The 17,972-nt window shown below is 47.1% G+C and overlaps 1 protein-coding gene across 1 annotated transcript in view; it reads left to right on the top strand.

Annotated features, from left to right (window-relative positions):
* The first annotated feature begins 748 nt into the window (after nucleotides 1-748).
* Nucleotides 749-17,972, top strand: part of Ostm1 (osteoclastogenesis associated transmembrane protein 1) — a 30,360-nt gene continuing 13,136 nt past the window's right edge. The window contains exons 1-2 of the mRNA XM_059272465.1: nucleotides 749-1,223; nucleotides 7,179-7,293. Coding sequence (XP_059128448.1) covers nucleotides 810-1,223; nucleotides 7,179-7,293 — 529 coding nt within the window. The 5' untranslated portion in view covers nucleotides 749-809. The remainder of the gene's footprint in view (nucleotides 1,224-7,178; nucleotides 7,294-17,972) is intronic.

The raw sequence follows: 17,972 nt of genomic DNA, 5'->3' as shown, positions 1-17,972 counted from the left end.
CAGTAGGCTACATAGGGGGTTATAGGCCAGCAAAGGTTACTTAAATGAGATGTTGTCTTAAAAAAAAAAGTCTTTTAGGTCATAAGCGTAAATTCTTTTTGCAGCCCTGCACGGCTGTCATGTATTTGCTAGAGCGTTCCCTAACATGTCCCTGGGCACACAATCAAATGAAAGAAGGTCTTAAGTTGAGCGGCTTGCCCAGGATTTCTCAGGGTTTAAAACACTGAAGTCACTTCAGTTTCTACCCAGACCCGCGTCGTGCACGGTCGCCACCGGTCAGATATTGAAAATTCAGTTCTATAATCGTAGTAGCTACAATTCAAGGGCTCATCAGCCACATGTGGCCAGTGGCTGCCCTACTAAGACAAGGACTATATTCATCACTGCAGGAAGTTCTGTCCGGGTAGACGGTTAAGAATTAAAAGAATTAAAGCAGGGAAGCCACAAATTCCAAAACCAGTAACTGCCAAAAGATGCTATCCACTCTCCAGAGAAGGTGAAGAAAACCGGAGAGCAAACAAACACCTGCCCAAACCCACCCGCCTACGGGCGGGTCTCTGCAGGTTTCTAGAACGCAGGGAACCGCAGGATCTGGAGCGTGCGGGAGAGAGGCGGGGCATGTCCTGCAGAACCTGCAGCTCAGCCGATGGCCCGGCCGGCGCGCTCCATCACGGGCGCCTCCGCCGGCAGGTGGGCGGGGCCGTGACGCACGCACCTCGTGACCTCGCTTAGGGCCTGCGCCGGTCGAAGCCGGAAGCGGCGGCTGTCGGAGGAACCCGGTGAGCGATCTGGTGCTGGCCGGCCGGGGGATGGCTCCGGACGCGGTGCCGGAGCTGCGCGGCGGGTGGCCGTCGCGGTGGCTGCGGGCGCTGCTGCTGCTGCAGCTGCTGCGGTGGAGGTACGCCCTGGGCGCGCTCCCTTTCGGCAGCAGTCGGCACCCGGGCTTTGCGGACCTCCTGTCGGAGCAGCAGCTGCTGGAGGTGCAGGACTTGACCCTGTCTCTGCTGCAGGGCGGAGGTCTGGGGCCGCTGACGCTGCTACCCCCCGACCTGCCGGATCTGGAGCCCGAGTGCCGGGAGATGCTGATGGACTTCGCCAATAGCAGCTCCGAGCTGACCGGGTGTCTGGTGCGCAGCGCTCGGCCCGTGCGCCTCTGCCAGACCTGCTACCCGCTCTTCCAACAGGTCGCCAGCAAGATGGACAACATCAGCCGAACCTTTGGGGTGGGTAGAGGAGCATCCCCCGCACCTGTGCGGTAGGGGCTGGGAAAGTAAGGAAAAGGGATTGGACTGTCTGTGGAGTTGGGGTATCAGAAGCAGGCGGGTGGCGTTAAGGGCCTGGGGTTTAGAATGCTGCTTCCCAAGCCGGCATCTTCTTGGGACTGATTTGCAATTAGATAAGAGTGGCTTTCGTGGTGGTGGTGGTGTGTGTGGCAACACGCCTATCCTTATCTTATTTTTTAGCTTCCTCCTTCCCCATCTCAATTCGTAGTTCCAAGAAAGGACCCTTTCGAAACTGTTAGTCATTAGAAGCTTGTGCGTTGCAGCGGACATACCCGGAGCCACCAATGTCTAGCAGTGTGACTATGATTATTTTTCAAGACATCAGTTTCCTGCTCTATAAATTGCTACCAAAACATCCTAGTTGCTTCTTGTTGCGGTATGGGAATTCATCTTACTAAGACAATCTGGAGCCTGCTGCCAGGAGTCCAGTTCCACCCTGTTTATTAGCTTGTACTCCGGGCAAGTTGGGGACACTCTCTGCTTGCTTTCTCAGCTGTGAAGTGGAGATAAAGGGAGCCACAGAGAGCTGGCACAGGTCAGTGGAGGTTGAAATGTTAGCACATGGTCATTTAGCCTTCTCTTCTAGATACCTTGAGAGCTTTTCTGGTCACTTGGAGGGTAATGTGAAGGACTTAATGAAGGCGAACAGAAAGAGGAAGAGACAGTTTTTGCCTCTAAGTTCTGTATACTCTAGGAAAGGATTAGAGTGTCAGCCCAAGTGAGAGTCACAGGGTTGCCTGGTAAAGGAAAAACAGGACACCGGGATTGGGAGGTGGAGAAGTTCTTTTTGTATTGCCGGCTAGTAAGTTGCTTTGTAAGTCGAAACTGATTTGGCTAAATAGAAATTTGTCTGCAGCTTCCTCCTGTTTTAAACCAGCCTAATATTACTTCACAGAGTCTGTCATTTTTGTGAATGGGTCACTTGCATGACGTGAGTTCCAGAGTCAGTCTTTGTGGAAAGAGCTGGTTTCCAAGGCTGTTTAAACAGGCTTAGATGCAGTGTTTTCCAAGCTCACTTCTTTCTCTGTGACTTCAAAGTCCCTGCCCCCTGCAGCATTTTATTTGGTTTTGAGCAGTTTCATTAAGTTGTCTTTAGGGTAGCTTTTCATTCTATTTTAATTTAATTAATTAATTAATTCGTGACGAAGTTTCATGTCCCGCCAACTGGCCTTGAACTTACTGTGTGGCCAAGGATGACCTTGAACTCTTGATCCCTCTGCTTTCACCTCCTGGGTGCTGAGGTAACGGGGATGGGCCACTATGATGTGGGTTTAAGGAGTGCTGGGGCTCGAACCCATGCCTTCCTTGCCCATGCTTGGCAAGCCATCTACCAACTGAGTCCAACCCCTGAATTTATTTTTAAATTAGCATACAAAATAACAGGTCGGCATTTCCCCACGTAGTTATGGTTCGTCCACCCTCCAAGTCCCTGCTCCACGTCTCCACTTGGACCCTCCTGCCGTTTATACCCACCATTCACTCCCAGCGTGCCCCCTGGTGCTCTTGGGTCACAGGTGGTCATACCCACTCCCCTCCCTCCTGTGGCCTCCTTTCTGATTTCCCGGCCCCTACTCAATGCTCACTCTACATTAATACATATATGTCAACACTTAAAGCTAGGCTGTGTATACGAGAGAGAACACAAGGTGTTTGTCTTTTTGCTCCCAGGTTACCTCACTGAATATCTAATTTTCCAGTTTCATCAATTTTCCTGCAAATTTCATAATTTCCAGTTGCCTTTTTTAAATCTTAAATAACAAGACCCATTGTCGGCACAGTGCCCCTGAATCATGATGCTAACCTCGTGTCTTTGAGGCTGCAGATGTTTTCCTCATGTATGCAGCTGCTGTGGAGTTAGGAGTTTTGTTGTTGTTTGGTTTTTCGAGACAGGGTTTCTCTGTGTAGTTTTTGGAGCCTGTCCTGGATCTCGCTCTGTAGACCAGGCTGGCCTCGAACTCACAGAGATCTGCCTGCCTCTGACTCCCAAGTGCTGGGATTAAAGATATGTGCCACCACCACCCAGCGAGTTAGAAGGACTCCCAGTAATGTGGGAACCTGAGGGGCAGGAGAGCAAAGAAAACTTGTGCAAGCCCATTCTGGAAATCTTCAGCTGGGCAGCAGGGAGTTCATTCATCTAGCTGTTGGGTGATGCCCATAATTCTAACTACTAGAGCTCGAGATTTTTTTTTTCTTTTTTTAAAGATCCTCCTGCATCAGCCAGCCTCCTTAGAAGCTTGGACTAGAGGCATGCAGCTGTACCCAACAGTACATTCAAGTGTTGCATGAAAGTCCTTTGGAGGGAGGGTGAAGGAAGACCTGGTAGGGGTGAACAAGGGAGAAGCAGACGCCACCAGTGTTTAGTGGCGTTGGTAAAGTCTAAGGCAGTGGTTCTCAACCTGTGGGTCAAGAACCCCTTGGGAGTCGAATGACCCTTTCACAGGGGTCACATATCAGATATCCTGTGTATCAGATATTTAAATTACAATTCATAACAGTAGCAAAATTATAGTTATGAAGTAGCAATGGAAATAATTTTATGGTTGGGGGTCACCACCACATGAGGAAGCGTTGCAGCATTGGGAAGGTTGAGAGCCATTGGTCTAAAGGGTCAAAGCATCCAGAAGGTTGAGAGCCATTGCTCTAGGGCACCCACAGAGCAGTGGCCACTTTCTCTGCTGTGGTGGAGAGATAGGCAAGTCAGAGCGATGACTTACATCCTCTTTACCTCATAGGAGGCTGGGTCTTCTCTTGTGAGGAAGGATTGGTGTTGTTACCTACATTTCAAGGAATGCAGAGATTCGAAATGGGTATAAAGTAAGGCATATAGATGGGGGTTATAGATTGGTTGTGAAAAAAAATCTGTGCGCCCACCCGTGTGTGTGTGTGTGTGTGTGTGTGTGTGTGTGTGTGTGTGTGTGCGTGCGCGTGCACGGGTGCGCGCGTGTTGTCCAGCTTCTTAGCAGCCATGATGAAAGTGGACGGTTGCATTTGTGATGGTTAGGCTTCCGCCAGATGGTTATGGTTATGGCGGATCAGGATACTAATATTTTCAAGTATAAATCAAGGACCAGTATGTTTGGGCCATTGTGCTGTGTTGAGAATAAGGAGACACGTGAAGTTTCTGTCCTACAGGAACTGATTTCCAGGTAGAAAACCTAGATATGCACAGGGAGATAGATATCATGCTTTAAGAAACAGCCTCAGAGAGGTTCAGTACCCTACGTGAGGTCACGCAATGGGAGAAGCAGGAAGAAGCAACCTTCTTCGGTGCAGAAGGTTGGCACTCTGTTTCATGGAGTTGTGAGGAGTGAGTGGGATACTGAGAAGTACGTCATCATCATCTCTGGGGTTCATTACATCATCATCATCTCTGGGTTCATTACATCATCATCATCATCTCTGGGTTCATTACATCATCATCATCTCTGGGTTCATTACATCATCATCATCATCTCTGGGTTCATTACATCATCATCATCTCTGGGTTCATTACATCATCAACGTCTCTGGGTTCATTACATCATCATCATCTCTGGGTTCATCACATCATCATCATCTCTGGGTTCATTACATCATCATCAACATCTCTGGGTTCATTACATCATCAACATCTCTGGGGTTCACTGTAGCTTCCTTTCCATAGTGATGCCTTGTTCAGAACATACCTGCTGCTACCAAGCAGTGCCTGTATGCCATGTACCAACCTCACTTTCACCCTGAGATCATCTTACTCCATTTTAGAGTTCTCTTTCCTTTCCCAGTTCAGGGCTCAGTTCAAATCCTGGTTTCTCCATGAACTCTTTCAAAAAATGTTTCCCAACTACATTCGTGTGTCCCTTAACTGAACTGTTCCACACCTGATAATATTGCAATGATTTTTAAAACTCATCTATGGGACTGGAGAGACGGCTCAGAGGTTAAGAGCACTGGGTGCTCTTCCAGAGGTCCTGAGTTCAGTTCCCAGCACCCACATGGTGGCTCACAACGATCTGGTGCCCTCTTTTCACAAGCAGGCAGAACACCGTTACATAATAAATAAACCTTTAAAAAAACAAGCAAACTGCATCTATCTATCATCTATCATCCATCCATCCATCCATCCATCCATCCATCCATTCCATCCATCCATCCATCTATCTATCGTGTGTATATGTAAGTGTGTGAGTACCCATGCCATGGGATGTATGTGGGGGGCAGTGGACAACTTGTGGGACTCAGTTCTCTCTTTTCACCATGAAGTTTGGGGGCTGAACTCTGGATATTGGGTTTTTGATGGCAGCTGCCTTTACCCACGAAGCCATCTCATTCATCCCATAGTGATTTTTAGAGGACCACAAGTTTAAGGTTAGCCCAGGTTGCATAGCAAGATCCTATCTCAAGAGAAAAAGAGAAAGAAAAAATTGCAAGGTTGAAAATGTAGCTCAGGGTTTGTGGTTTATTATTTTAACGTTTATTTACTGGTCCCCAGGACCACACAAATAACAAGTGAATAAAGAAGGGCTGGACAGATGGCTTAGTGGGTGAGAGTCCTTGCTGTACGCGTAAAGACCCTAGCTGGATTCTTCAGCACCCATTCGAAAAGGCGGGCATGACTGCATGCACCTGTGACCCTGTGATGTGGGGAATAAAGACAGGACAATTGCTGGGGCCTGCTGGCTCCCGTCCACCCGCCTAAGCCTAGTTCTGGGGTTAGTGAGAGGTCCTGTCTCAAGGGAGTCCGGCCGTGAGAGGTAGAGCAGGATGCCTGAAGCCTCTGGCCTCTGTGTACAGGGAACTGCACATACCACACACACACACACACACACACACACACACACACACACCGCATGCAATAAATAAACGTTAAGATAGTAACGGTGACAAATAGGAGCAGTCGCTCTCTTAGGTGTGTCTCTTTAGTGAGATATACACGGAGGATGATTGTCCCCAGATGAATCGCAGGGACATTCTGATTTCCGCACATGGCTGGTCAGTGCTTTTCCTGCTGTTCCCCTTGCTCTCTTTCATCCCACGGTGTCACCCCCTGTCCACATGTGTTTGCTGGCAGATTCTCGAAGCACGGCGTAACGGCTCTCCTGACACTTCCGTATCCTCAGAACTCCAGCATTCCTGTAGTGCCTGCAAACAGTAGGAGTTAAGTAGCTTTGAAAGGAGGAAAGGGCCAGGACGCAGCGCCCTGCTTGAGGCGACAAAGATGGGAAATAGTTGAGGTTTAAGACGTTAGGATCCCGGGTTTATTATTTGCACAGGACGAGTTTCTGTCATGATAAATTGTCCTTGGAAGACATGTTTTTCCATTCGAGTACAAACCCTTGGGTGTTATTACTGGATTTTCCTACAGAATACTAGTCTTTGAACCTACAAATTACCCAAAAGGTGAAGCCAAAGGATTTGTAAACATTTATTCGCAGATTAAAAATAGCGTATAAATAACACGTTTACTGTAGAAAAGTTTAGACAGTTGAAGAGAAGCAAAGGTGAAAAAATAAAACCTGTCATGCTCCATCATCTGGAGGTGACTGTGCTACGTCTTGTTCGTCACATTCTGGAGGTTTTCCTGTCACACAGAGTGAGCGGTGGAGACAGTCACAAGTTGAAACTAAGAAGTTGAGCTTGAAGACAGAAGCAAATATTCCAGAAGCAAAGGCGGGGCTGGAGGGATGGTTTAGCGGTTAAGCAAAGAGTTTCTTCCTTCCCACGTGAACCCGGCAACAGTAAACGTTAGACAGAAACTTGTCTTCCTGCCATTTTTGTTATCACGGCCGTTATTGTCAGATCGTATCAGACAAAATCTTACACGGTTTCTAATAAGTATTTTGAGGCTTTGGGGGCTGTTGGAAAGTCTAACTCCTCAGATTATTTCTTCCCGTTTTTCTTTTGCTGTTGCTGCTGCAGAATTCCTCAGAGAGCCCGAGCTGTGCCAGGAGTCTCCTGATGGCGGACAGAATGCAGATAGTTGTGATGGTCTCTGAGTTTTTCAACTCCACGTGGCAGGAGGCGAACTGTGCAAGTGAGTGCTCCACGTCCTGTGCAGTAGTAGAGCTGTACAAGTGAGTGCTCCATGTTTGTGTGCAGTAATAGAGCTGTGCAAGTGAGTGCTCCATGTTTGTGTGCAGTAATAGAGCTGTGCAAGTGAGTGCTCCACATTCGTGTGCAGTAATAGAACTGTGCAAGTGAGTGCTCCACATTCGTGTGCAGTAATAGAGCTGTGCAAGTGAGTGCTCCATATTCGTGTGCAGTAATAGAGCTGTGCAAGTGAGTGCTCCATATTTGTGTGCAGTAATAGAGCTGTGCAAGTGAGTGCTCCATATTCGTGTGCAGTAATAGAGCTGTGCAAGTGAGTGCTCCATATTTGTGTGCAGTAATAGAGCTGTGCAAGTGAGTGCTCCACATTCGTGTGCAGTAATAGAACTGTGCAAGTGAGTGCTCCACATTCGTGTGCAGTAATAGAGCTGTGCAAGTGAGTGCTCCATATTCGTGTGCAGTAATAGAGCTGTGCAAGTGAGTGCTCCATGTTCATGTACAATAATAGAGCTGTGCAAGTGAGTGCTCCATGTTCTGTGCAATAATAGAGCTGTGCAAGTGAGTACTCCATGTTTCTGTGCAGTAATAGAGCTGTGCAAGTGAGTGCTCCATGTTCATGTACAATAATAGAGCTGTGCAAGTGAGTGCTCCATGTTCATGTGCAGTAATAGAGCTGTGCAAGTGAGTGCTCCATGTTCATGAGCAGTAATAGAGCTATGCAAGTGAGTGCTCCATGTTCGTGTGCAGTAATAAATGTCAGGTTTGATCTCGGCAATCTTTAGAGTGGCTGAAAGCAGGTAGCGTGTTCGCCACTAAGGTTGAATGAGCTGTCACTGGCGTCGTGTGTCTTAGTCGTTGGTGCCTGGTCAGTCCTGGCAGGTCCGAAGAGTGTAGCAGGTCACCGGCTCTGAGGTCAGACGGGCGTTTGCTCATGTCAGGCTTGAGACAGTTAACTCGGCCTTGTGGAGCTCCAGTTCCTTCATCTGTAAGTCGGGGAAGAATGCAGAACCTGTAACTGTTTAACATAATAATTATGATGTTTGTAATAATCTCCCAGGGCAAGGGAGAGGGAGTTTTGGAGGGGGAGCGGGAGGGAGAGAGGGAGGCTGGAAGCGAATGTGAGGGAGGTGGAGGGAGAGAGAACATCTGTTCTGGTAGCTGTGCAAGCTCCCGTGTTTCTGTGTAATAAAGTGACACTGTTTGAAGTAGTCTCTGGAAAAACTTAAATCATTATTTCAACTTAGACGTGCCTTGGATACCAGCTGTGTCCTATGCCCTTACCTTCCACTGTCTATAACTTAGGAGAAAGATAGAGTTACAAAAATAACTTAGAACAGAAAAGTAAATACTTCAATAAAATTCCAGAGTCTTAGAAAGAAGGAGAAATCAGCTGGGAGCGTGTTATGAGCCGAGGCTTCATGGCCGGGGCATAGTTTCACTGGATGGGGTTGAGAAAAGGCGTGGGAGGAGAGGCATCGTGGGCAGAGGCACAGAGTTTGAGGGAAAAGCGGGCATTCCGGGGTCCTGGAAGTCCACAGGGGGGAGCAGTGAGACAGGGAGGTAAACCTTTCATGGGTACAGTAGTTTACCACCTACACCAACATTCCATGCTTAGGATGCCAGCGTGCTGTGAAGAGAGGGTTAGATACGACAGAACGTGGGCATCAGCAATCCATGGGCAGTGTCGAAGGCAGCCCAAAGTAGCACGTGTGTTAGTCACTTCTCACTGCTGTGACAACGCCTGGGGGAGACAATGGTGACCAGAAAGGCTTATTTCGGCTCCTGGTGGCAGAGGGGAAGAAGTGACAGGGTGGCTTCGTCCATGGAACCGGAATGTGAGGTGGCCTCAGGGTCGGCAGAGAGCACACCCAGACACCCAGTTCTTAGCACAAAGGAGATTTATTGCCCTAGAGGATGGGGGTGGGGGAGCCGCCTCTGGACGGACAAAGACAGACAGCAGGCGTCTCTGCAGAAGTGTTTTTTTTTTTTTTTTTTTTTTTTTTTTTTTTTTTTTCCGAGACAGGGTTTCTCTGTGTAGCTTTGTGCCTTTCCTGGAACTCACTTGGTAGCCCAGGCTGGCCTCGAACTCACAGAGATCCACCTGGCTCTGCCTCCTGAGTGCTGGGATTAAAGGCGTGTGCCACCACCTCCCAGCTTGCAGAAGTGTTTTTAAGGAGGAAAGGGAGAAGCTGAGCTGGTAACTCCTGCTTGGACACGTTAGCCAGTGTAGCCAAATAGTGAGTTCTAATAGCTGGACCTTGGAGTTTTAGTTGGGCTTAAGGAAGTGGCCAGATAGGGAATAGACGGCCTCGGGGGCCAGCTTACATTACATTACATTAGGAATGTAATGGTTTAGCAAGGGGGAGGGAGGGCAGAGGGCAAAACCTACTGGCGTCATGTTCGCAACGCGTGGGCCTGTCAGCCCTTCATCACATGATTGCAGACAGGTCATCACGTGATTGCAGATAGGCAGCGGAGAACTGTACCAGAACCAGGGAACCAGGTCCCAGCTATAACCTTCAAAGGCCGGCCCCACCTCTTAAATGGTCTGTGGCCCCCAAACTTTACCTTTTTTGAGTGAAAATTCCTTCTGTAAATATGATTGAGTTTTTAGAAACAGAAAGCTGTTTTTAAGCATTAGACACTTATCCAGGGAACAAGTGTCCACATGAGCTTATGGAGAACATTTAGATTCAAACCTGTAACATCAGGTTTAAAATTTTTTTTTCTTCTGAGACAGGTTTCATATGTAGCCCTGGCTAGCCTAAATAGACTATTTAGACTTCACTATATAGACCAGGCTAGCCTCTGTCTCCTAAGTTCTGGAATTAAAGGTATCTCCCACCATGCCTGGCTAAAAAAATTTTGTTGTTTTTGTTTGGCTTTTTTGAAACAGGGTTTTGCTATGTAACCTAGGCTAGCCTTGAATTTGCTATTGTAGCCCAGGCTACGTTCAGACTCAAGATCCTCCTGTTTTAGCCTTCAGAATGAACGTAACAGCATGTGCCACTGAACCCAGCTTAAAAATGATAAAAACCAAAGCATCATTTAACTTCTTACTCTCCAAGTCTTTCCCTCCATCTGTATACCATAGAGTTGACTATTAGTTCTTAATTTTGTATCTTTCCGTTGCTTCTGGAAATTGAAACAGGACTTAGCTGACAGAATTTTTTTTCTTTTTAGACATTTCTTATATAGGCCATGCTGACCTTGAACTTGGTACGTTTCTAAGGATGACTTTGATCCAGATCCCCATGCCTCTACCTCCTACTCACTGGATCGCAGGTGTACAGCACCAGGCTGTTCATTTTAGCAACAGCTTCCTGTGATGTGTAGCTGGGTTGGCCTGGAGCTCGATGCTAGTCCCCTGCATCAGCCTCCCAAACATTCGGACTATAGGCATTTCTCACCACCACAGCCAAAGCTGAAGATTCCTGGTATAAATAGATTGAAGAGCCTTTTAAAAATCATGCAGGGATTGAGGATGTGGCTAGGTTGGTAGAGTGCTTGCCTAAGGTGCATGAAGACCTGGACTACCTAAACTGAGTGTGGTGGCACATACCTGTGATCCCAGCACATGGGGTGGAGGCAGGAGGATCAGAAGATCAAGGTCATCCTCAGCTACCTTCTGAGTTTAAGGCCAGCCTGGGCTACACAAGAGGTCTCAAAACAGTGAACAGACAAACAAAACCGATGTAGGAGGCCGGGGAGATGGCTCAGTTGGTAAAACACCGGCTGTGCAAGCGTAAGAACCTGAGCTCAAATCGCCAATGCCCGAGTGGAGAGGCCAGGCTCTTTCTTACGGCTCTGTGCACTCGGAAAGCTGGGAGGTGCTGGGATCCTAGGTGCTCAGGAGCCAGCCAGGCTAGCCAATCAGTGAGCTCTGGGATCAGAGAGAGAGACTGTCTCCAGAAAGAAGGTGGATAGTGATAGACAACTGATGGCCTCCACGTGTACACGCCCACACACATGTACACACACAAAACACTAGAACTGTTTTTATTTTATTTTTTTTTTTTTTTTAAAGATTTATTTATTATGTATACAGCATGTATGCCTGCAGGCCAGAAGAGGGCACCAGATCTCATTACAGATGGTTGTGAGCCACCATGTGGTTGCTGGGAATTGAACTCAGGACCTCTGGAAGAGCAGTCAGTGCTCTTAACTTCTGAGCCATCTCTCCAGCCCTAGAACTGTTTTTAAATGGGACTTTTAAAACTTATTTTTATTTTATATATATATATATATATATATATATATATATATATATATATGTTTTTGCCTGCATATATTACACACACTACATATTGTACCCTGTGCCCTAGGAAGCCAGAAGAAGGCATCAAGAGTTATAGATGATTTTAAACCACTCAGTGAGTGCTGGGAATCAAAACTGGGTCCTCTGGAAGGAAGAGCAGCCAGTGTTCTTAAGTGCAAATCTCTAGCTCCTAGGTGAGATTTGAAACAATGTGGTTGTTTTGTTTGTTTGTTTTGTTTTTGTTTTTTGAGACAGGGTTTCATGGAGTCTACACTTTGCTCATACTCGCAGATTGCCTTGAACTCCTGGTCTCCTGCCCGCCTCCCTCCTGCCCGCCTCCCTCCTGCCCGCCTCCCGGGCGCTGGGGTTGTGGCTGTGTGACTTTTGTTCCTCTCTGAACCCTGCTATCTTGGAAATACCGCTTTTACTGAACTTGGGAGGAATGAACTACCCAGCTGTTAGACATGGATTGTTCAGGAGATTATTATTTCCTAATTAGAATTAATTAACAAGCCTCGCGAGGGAACTGAAAATGCAGATGTGTTTTAGGGGAGGGGGCACAGGAGAGCTGAGGGACAGGAAAGGACGACTTCATTTTCACTAAATTTCATTTCCTTGCTTTGGACTTTAGGTCACATGCATCTAATTCCTGTTCAGAACTCTCTAGAGCACTTAAAGGCTCCTCAGAATGTCCAGATTACGGCATTTCTGTGTTAGATGCAGTCAGAGGGACCAAATGTTTTCTTTTCCAGGACTGTGCATTAAAACCCGATTTCCCAGTCATTGTTTTAATCCTATTTTAAGATGTCTCACAATTTCTAGTCTGACTTTTAAATGGGATTGAAATAGCTTTAAGAGATTGGACTCAATAAATTTCATTCTTCTTTTGGTTTTATTCAATAGTAGCATTTTTCCCTCTTTTTTTGTTGTTTTTGTTGTTGTTGTTGTTGTTTGGTCCCAGATTAATTCCTTAGATTTTTCCCACTGCTCTGTTTCCTTAGTGGTTGGCATCCTATGTAATCATTTTAACTAGACTCTTTGCCAAGTGTATAAGCCCTTCTAATTACGCTCTCTGCACATCTACCTCTTGAAGATAATAGAAAAGTTATCTGAAAAATTTAAAAAGCATTTTTAAAAAGTTTAAAGACATTTATAGTGGTTGGGGTTTAGGCAGGTGGCAGAGTGCTTCCATGAGGCCCTTGGTTCGGTCTCCAGCTCCAAGAGGAAACACTCATTTATCAGAATGTCACAAAACACGCTTGCCTGTCTTGCACGGTCTAGTGTAGACTGGGAATCTGCACGAAGAGGAAAGGCGGAAGTGAGCAGGATCAGTCAGGTGTCTCGGGTTATGCTTCTCTTGCCCCGTTTCCCATGTGAGCTTCACGCAGAGCCCTGTGTGAAGGAGAAGGTGCGAGCATGCATGAATGCAGGTGAGGAGTCAGGAATAGATGGGGTGGCTGGGAGGGGCTCTGATTGGTCGTCTCCGTTCTGCTCTGTAGGATGTGTGTATGTTGGAAGCAAAGCACTATTACTGAAGAGTCCCAAAGCCAAAATGTTAAACATGTGTAAAGTAAGTTACAATAAGTGACTTAGTTAAACCTTTACTTGCCTGCATTCTGAAGCAGGGGTCAGTTCTCTCCTTCCAGCGTGTGGGTCCCTGAGAATCCAACTCAGGTCATCAGACTTGGGGACAGTCACCTTTACCCTCTAAAACCATGTCACTAACCCCTGGCAACGTACTCTCTCTTCATAGGCAACCTGTAATTAAAGTGGCCTGGGCTGTGTTTTATGACCGTGACAGTGCCCGCTGAAGCACTGTGTGATCCCGAAGAGCATTCTGATTCATCAAAGGGAAGCCAGCTTTCAGTTGTGCATATAACTTAAGTATTCGTGACTGAAAAATCAGCACTAAAACCCGCTGCTGGAGCAGGCCAGGCAGGCAGAACCCTTCTCTGTCACGTGCTATCTATGTGGAAATGCACTTCTCTGTATAATTTTAAACGCAGTTTTTGTATTTCTGAACTTAACTACAACACTCGCACAGTTTATTCTGCGTTTTCTGAAGCCTGCTCAACTTTTCAGAAAGTGGGGATCATTGTTCTCCATGAAATCAGTTCTCTCCTTCCATCGTGTGGGTGCCTGGGACTCCAACTGAGGTCATCGGGCTTGGCGGCAGGCACCTTTACCTCTCAGTCACGCCACCAGCCTCTGGAAGTGTGCTCTTTCTTTGTAGACAACCTATAACTGTGTGACGGGAGTCAGGTGTCACTGTGTGTCGCAGGCTGGCCTTGGGCGTGGCTCACATCCTCTCTCAGCTTCCCAGACTTAATTTGTGCTCCTCCTGCCTTAGCCACCTGAATGCTGGGCTTATGGGATGTGCCAACGGTGTGGTGGCGCACACCTTTAGTCCCATCACTCAGGAGGCAGAGGCAGGCGGATCTCTGTGAGTTCGAGGCCAGCCTGATCTACAGAGTGAGTTCCAGGAAAGGCTCCAAAGCTGCACAGAGAAAGCCTGTCTCAAAAAACAAACAAAAAAAAAACAAACAATAGCAGCAACAACAAAAAACATCAAAAAACAAAAAACAAACAAACAAAACCCCCCAGCTTTTAAAACAGTGGGGATAGGGCTGAAGAGGTGGCTCAGAGATTAAGAGCACTTGCTGCTCTTGTAGAAAACCCAGGTTCAGTTTTCAGGATCTGTGTTTGGTTTCCAGCACTCACAGGTAGCTCATAGCCATCTCTGACTCCAATTCCACAGAATCTGACATCTTCTAACCTCCTTGGGCACCACACACACACACATACACACAATGCATACAGGCAAAACACTCATACATGTAAATAAATCTTGAAAATTGTTTCAAACCATTCGAGATCTTGAAACGAGCTCCTAGGAGATGCCACATCTGTAAAGAGGAGTGGCCTTGGTACACACCTGTAATCCCAGCACTCAGCTGGGGCAGGAGGTAAAACTTCCCACCCTGAAGTGCTCGGGACTAGGGGTGTAGATCGGTGACAGAGGGCTTTGCCAGCTATACAGGGGGACCAGGCTCAGGCCTCAGCCCTGGGTGGGGGTGGGAGACAGAAGCCACACACTTGTGTTGTAGTAATTTAGCCGGTTTCTGTGTGAGGTCTTGACTGGAATCCTTAGTGCCCTGAAGGACGCCTCTTGAGCTGATGCCTGCGTCCTCCCGGAGACAGAAGCTGTGCTAATCTGCCCTTGATGAGGCTCCATTGATTATCTGAGACGAGGCAGAGGCCCGATGGCCACTTCACTCCGTGCTCAGGAGAGCTCTGTCGTCACGACCTTCTCTAGATCACTAATTTCTAAACCGCACAGCATCTCACTGTGTATAACCTTACGCTCCCGATTCTCCCCAGCAGATAAAGGGGGTTTTCTAGAGTTCCTTTGTTTTGAATCAGAAAGTCAAGGTTCTTCTAATCACGAAGACATGTTTAACCCCATTGTAGAAGTGAACTCCTTTGTGCTTCGTAATGCCACTGCCTAACAGTTACTGAAAAAACCATACTGTGCCAACGCAGCACTTAATCAGTGCATCACTCTATATCAGCTTTTCATTTAATTTTCCAATTATTTTAAGTGAAGGGAAAATGGCAGTGAAATTGATGAGATTAAGCTCTTTTGTTCCTCAGAGAAGCTTTCTTTATAAATCATTTTATAAAGAAGTTATTTTTTAAGATTTATTTATTTTTATTATGTATACAGTGTTCTGTCTGCATACATGTCTGCACGCCAAGAGGGCATCTGATCTCATAGACAGTTGTGAGCTGCCATGTGGTGGCTGGGAATTGAACTCGGGACCTCTGGGAGAGGAGCCAATGCTCCCAACCCCTGAGCCATCTCTGCAGCCCTACAGAAATGACTTATTTGTGTATCTTGCACAGGAGAAATGGCCAGGGCTCTCGGAGCAGCGTGCTCTGTGCTGCTGCATGTGCACAGGGACACACGACTGCCATCTTTGGCTGTGCATGCCAGGGGAGACGAGACTCGTCGTGACGTTGGTGTCCACTTGCTGCACGTGAACCTATGCTTCCAGAGCTCCTCTGGGACACGAACCCCCAAGCTGAAGACCTCTAACCTAGTATTTGAATGTTCTCTGACAGTAACTGTGCTTATTTTTATTTATGTCTGTTCTACCTGATCCCTAAAAGGAGCCAAGGCTATTTCATGTTAATAAAAACAGAGCTTATGTTATTCCTTTAAAAAGATTTTAGTAAGCCAGGCCTGGTGGCTCACACTTTTAATCCCAGCATTTGGGAGACAGGTGGGTCTCTGAGTTCAAGGCCAGCCTGGTCTACAGAGTGAGTTCCAAGACAGCCAGGGCTATGCAAGGAAACCCTATCTCAACAAAACAATCATCAACAACAACAAAAAGATTTTAGTATTTAAACTTTGTGGATGCTGCCATATGAAATATTGAGTATTTAATTAGTAAAGAAGAGTGCTCTGCTTAAGGAAATACAGGTGTCTGGAGAAGACCTGGCATTTCAACACCTTACTGACTTGTATGTGAGTCTGGTATACACCTTCTTTCTCTGGCTTAGTTTGCTCATCGGTAAAGGGAACCATTGATTGTAAATGATTGATAAGCAGCTAGAGCCAGACTATGTTTCTTGAGAAGATAAACTTCAGAGACCGTAGATTCACGGGATCAGGGAGGCCAGACATCCAGGACAGGCTCACCAAGAGGGTCCACCGTGTTCACCAGTGCAGAGTGCAAGGCTCACAAAGAGGGCCCATCCATGTTCACCAGTGTAGAGTGCAAGGCTCACCAAGAGGGTCCACCATGTTCACCAGTGCAGAGTGCAAGGCTCAGCAAGAGGGCCCATCCATGTTCACCAGTGTAGAATGCAAGGCTCACCAAGAGGGCCCATCCATGTTCACCAGTGTAGAGTGCAAGGCTCACCAAGAGGGTCCACCATGTTCACCAGTGCAGAGGTGCTGCAGGCCACAGAGATATGAAGCAGGAATTCAGCTGACTATGACAAAAGCTATTACTTAGAAGGTCAAGGACTTTCCAGTGGAAGCCAAGGCTCAAGGAGTATTGGTGTTATTTGGCTTTTTGAATCTATCAGCTGTTTCCTGCTATGAATTTCATGTGCACTATCATAGCTTCCCCAATTGATTCTTTTCCTAAGAACTTCTAAACAGTGCGGATTCCTGGGGCATGTACAACTAAGGTGTTTGGATACAGTTACGCAGGCAAGGCTTCCTGCTTCCAGGCTTTCTGCTTATTCTTCATAGCATTAGAATTCAGATGTCTGCCTTCTACAGTTATCTCCTTTAGCAAGCACACAAAGCCAGGGCCAGCTCCAGACGAAAGCATCCAAGGACAAATGGCAGACAGAATAAGCTCTCCAGACCACCTGCTAGTCCTCTGAACTAAGGTAAATATCCATACGGAGACACTGCCTAGGCCAGGCGGACTTTAGGTACACAGCTTTGCTTTTTGTGCAGATTAAGTCAGACCCCCCCCCCCCCTTTCTCTCACAGCCTAAGTGGCACTCTAGACCTCCACCCCCACCCCAAGCAACTTACTTAGAACAAAAAGGGCTTTTTCATACCAGGTGAGGCAAGCTATGAGGCAGGTTTCCTAGCTCCGAGCAGAGTTACCCCACCGGACCAGAAGGCGGACCAGAAAGCGGCAGGGCCAGAGTGTTGCTGATGTAGAGTGTAGGTGTATGGAGACGGGTCACGGGGAGAGGAGAGGAAGGAACAAAGGTGGAGAAGAGAACGAGATGGAAAGAACTTAGAACAATGAGAGGACAGGAGGGAGGCACTAAGTATGAGAACGGAATTAAAGCTGTGTAGATAGAACTTTGTCTTAGAAGAACAAAGTGAGTGAACTGAAGAGTTTCGTGTAAGTAGATTCATTTGCTGTCCCTCAGATTAGTAACCCACGCTGGCCGCTTGTAGCCTCTTCCCCAGGGTGGTGTCAGATTCTTCTGGGTACGGGGGGAGTAGCCATTGCATGCAGTTGTCCAATCTTGAGTAGTGAATTTGTTAATTGTTTAGTATGTAGATGTGCGTGCGTGCGTGTGTGCGTGCATGCGCGTATGCGTGTGCGCGCGTTACCTTGCAGTGTCTGGGAGTGCTGGCTTACTAGCCAGACTGATTACAAAATCCAGCCTTCTGTGTATCAAGTTTGTGTCCTTGGGCAGGCTTCTTCATTTCTCTAAACTGTCCCTTATTTTTCATTTTTATTTAAAAATATTAACCATTTGCTAGGTGTGTTAGAGGGAGAGATGGCTCAGGGGTTAGGAGCACTATTTGCTAGGTGTGGCGACACACACCTTTAATCCCAGCCCTTAGGAGACAGAGGCAGGTGGATTTCTATAAATCTGTAGGCAAGCCTGGACTACCTGATGAGTTCCAGGCCAGCAAA

This window comes from Peromyscus eremicus, chromosome 8b (assembly GCF_949786415.1).
Source record: "Peromyscus eremicus chromosome 8b, PerEre_H2_v1, whole genome shotgun sequence".
NCBI classification, from domain to species: domain Eukaryota; kingdom Metazoa; phylum Chordata; class Mammalia; order Rodentia; family Cricetidae; genus Peromyscus; species Peromyscus eremicus.
Note: the sequence above shows the minus strand (reverse complement) of the source record. Positions and strands in the feature narration are given on the sequence as shown.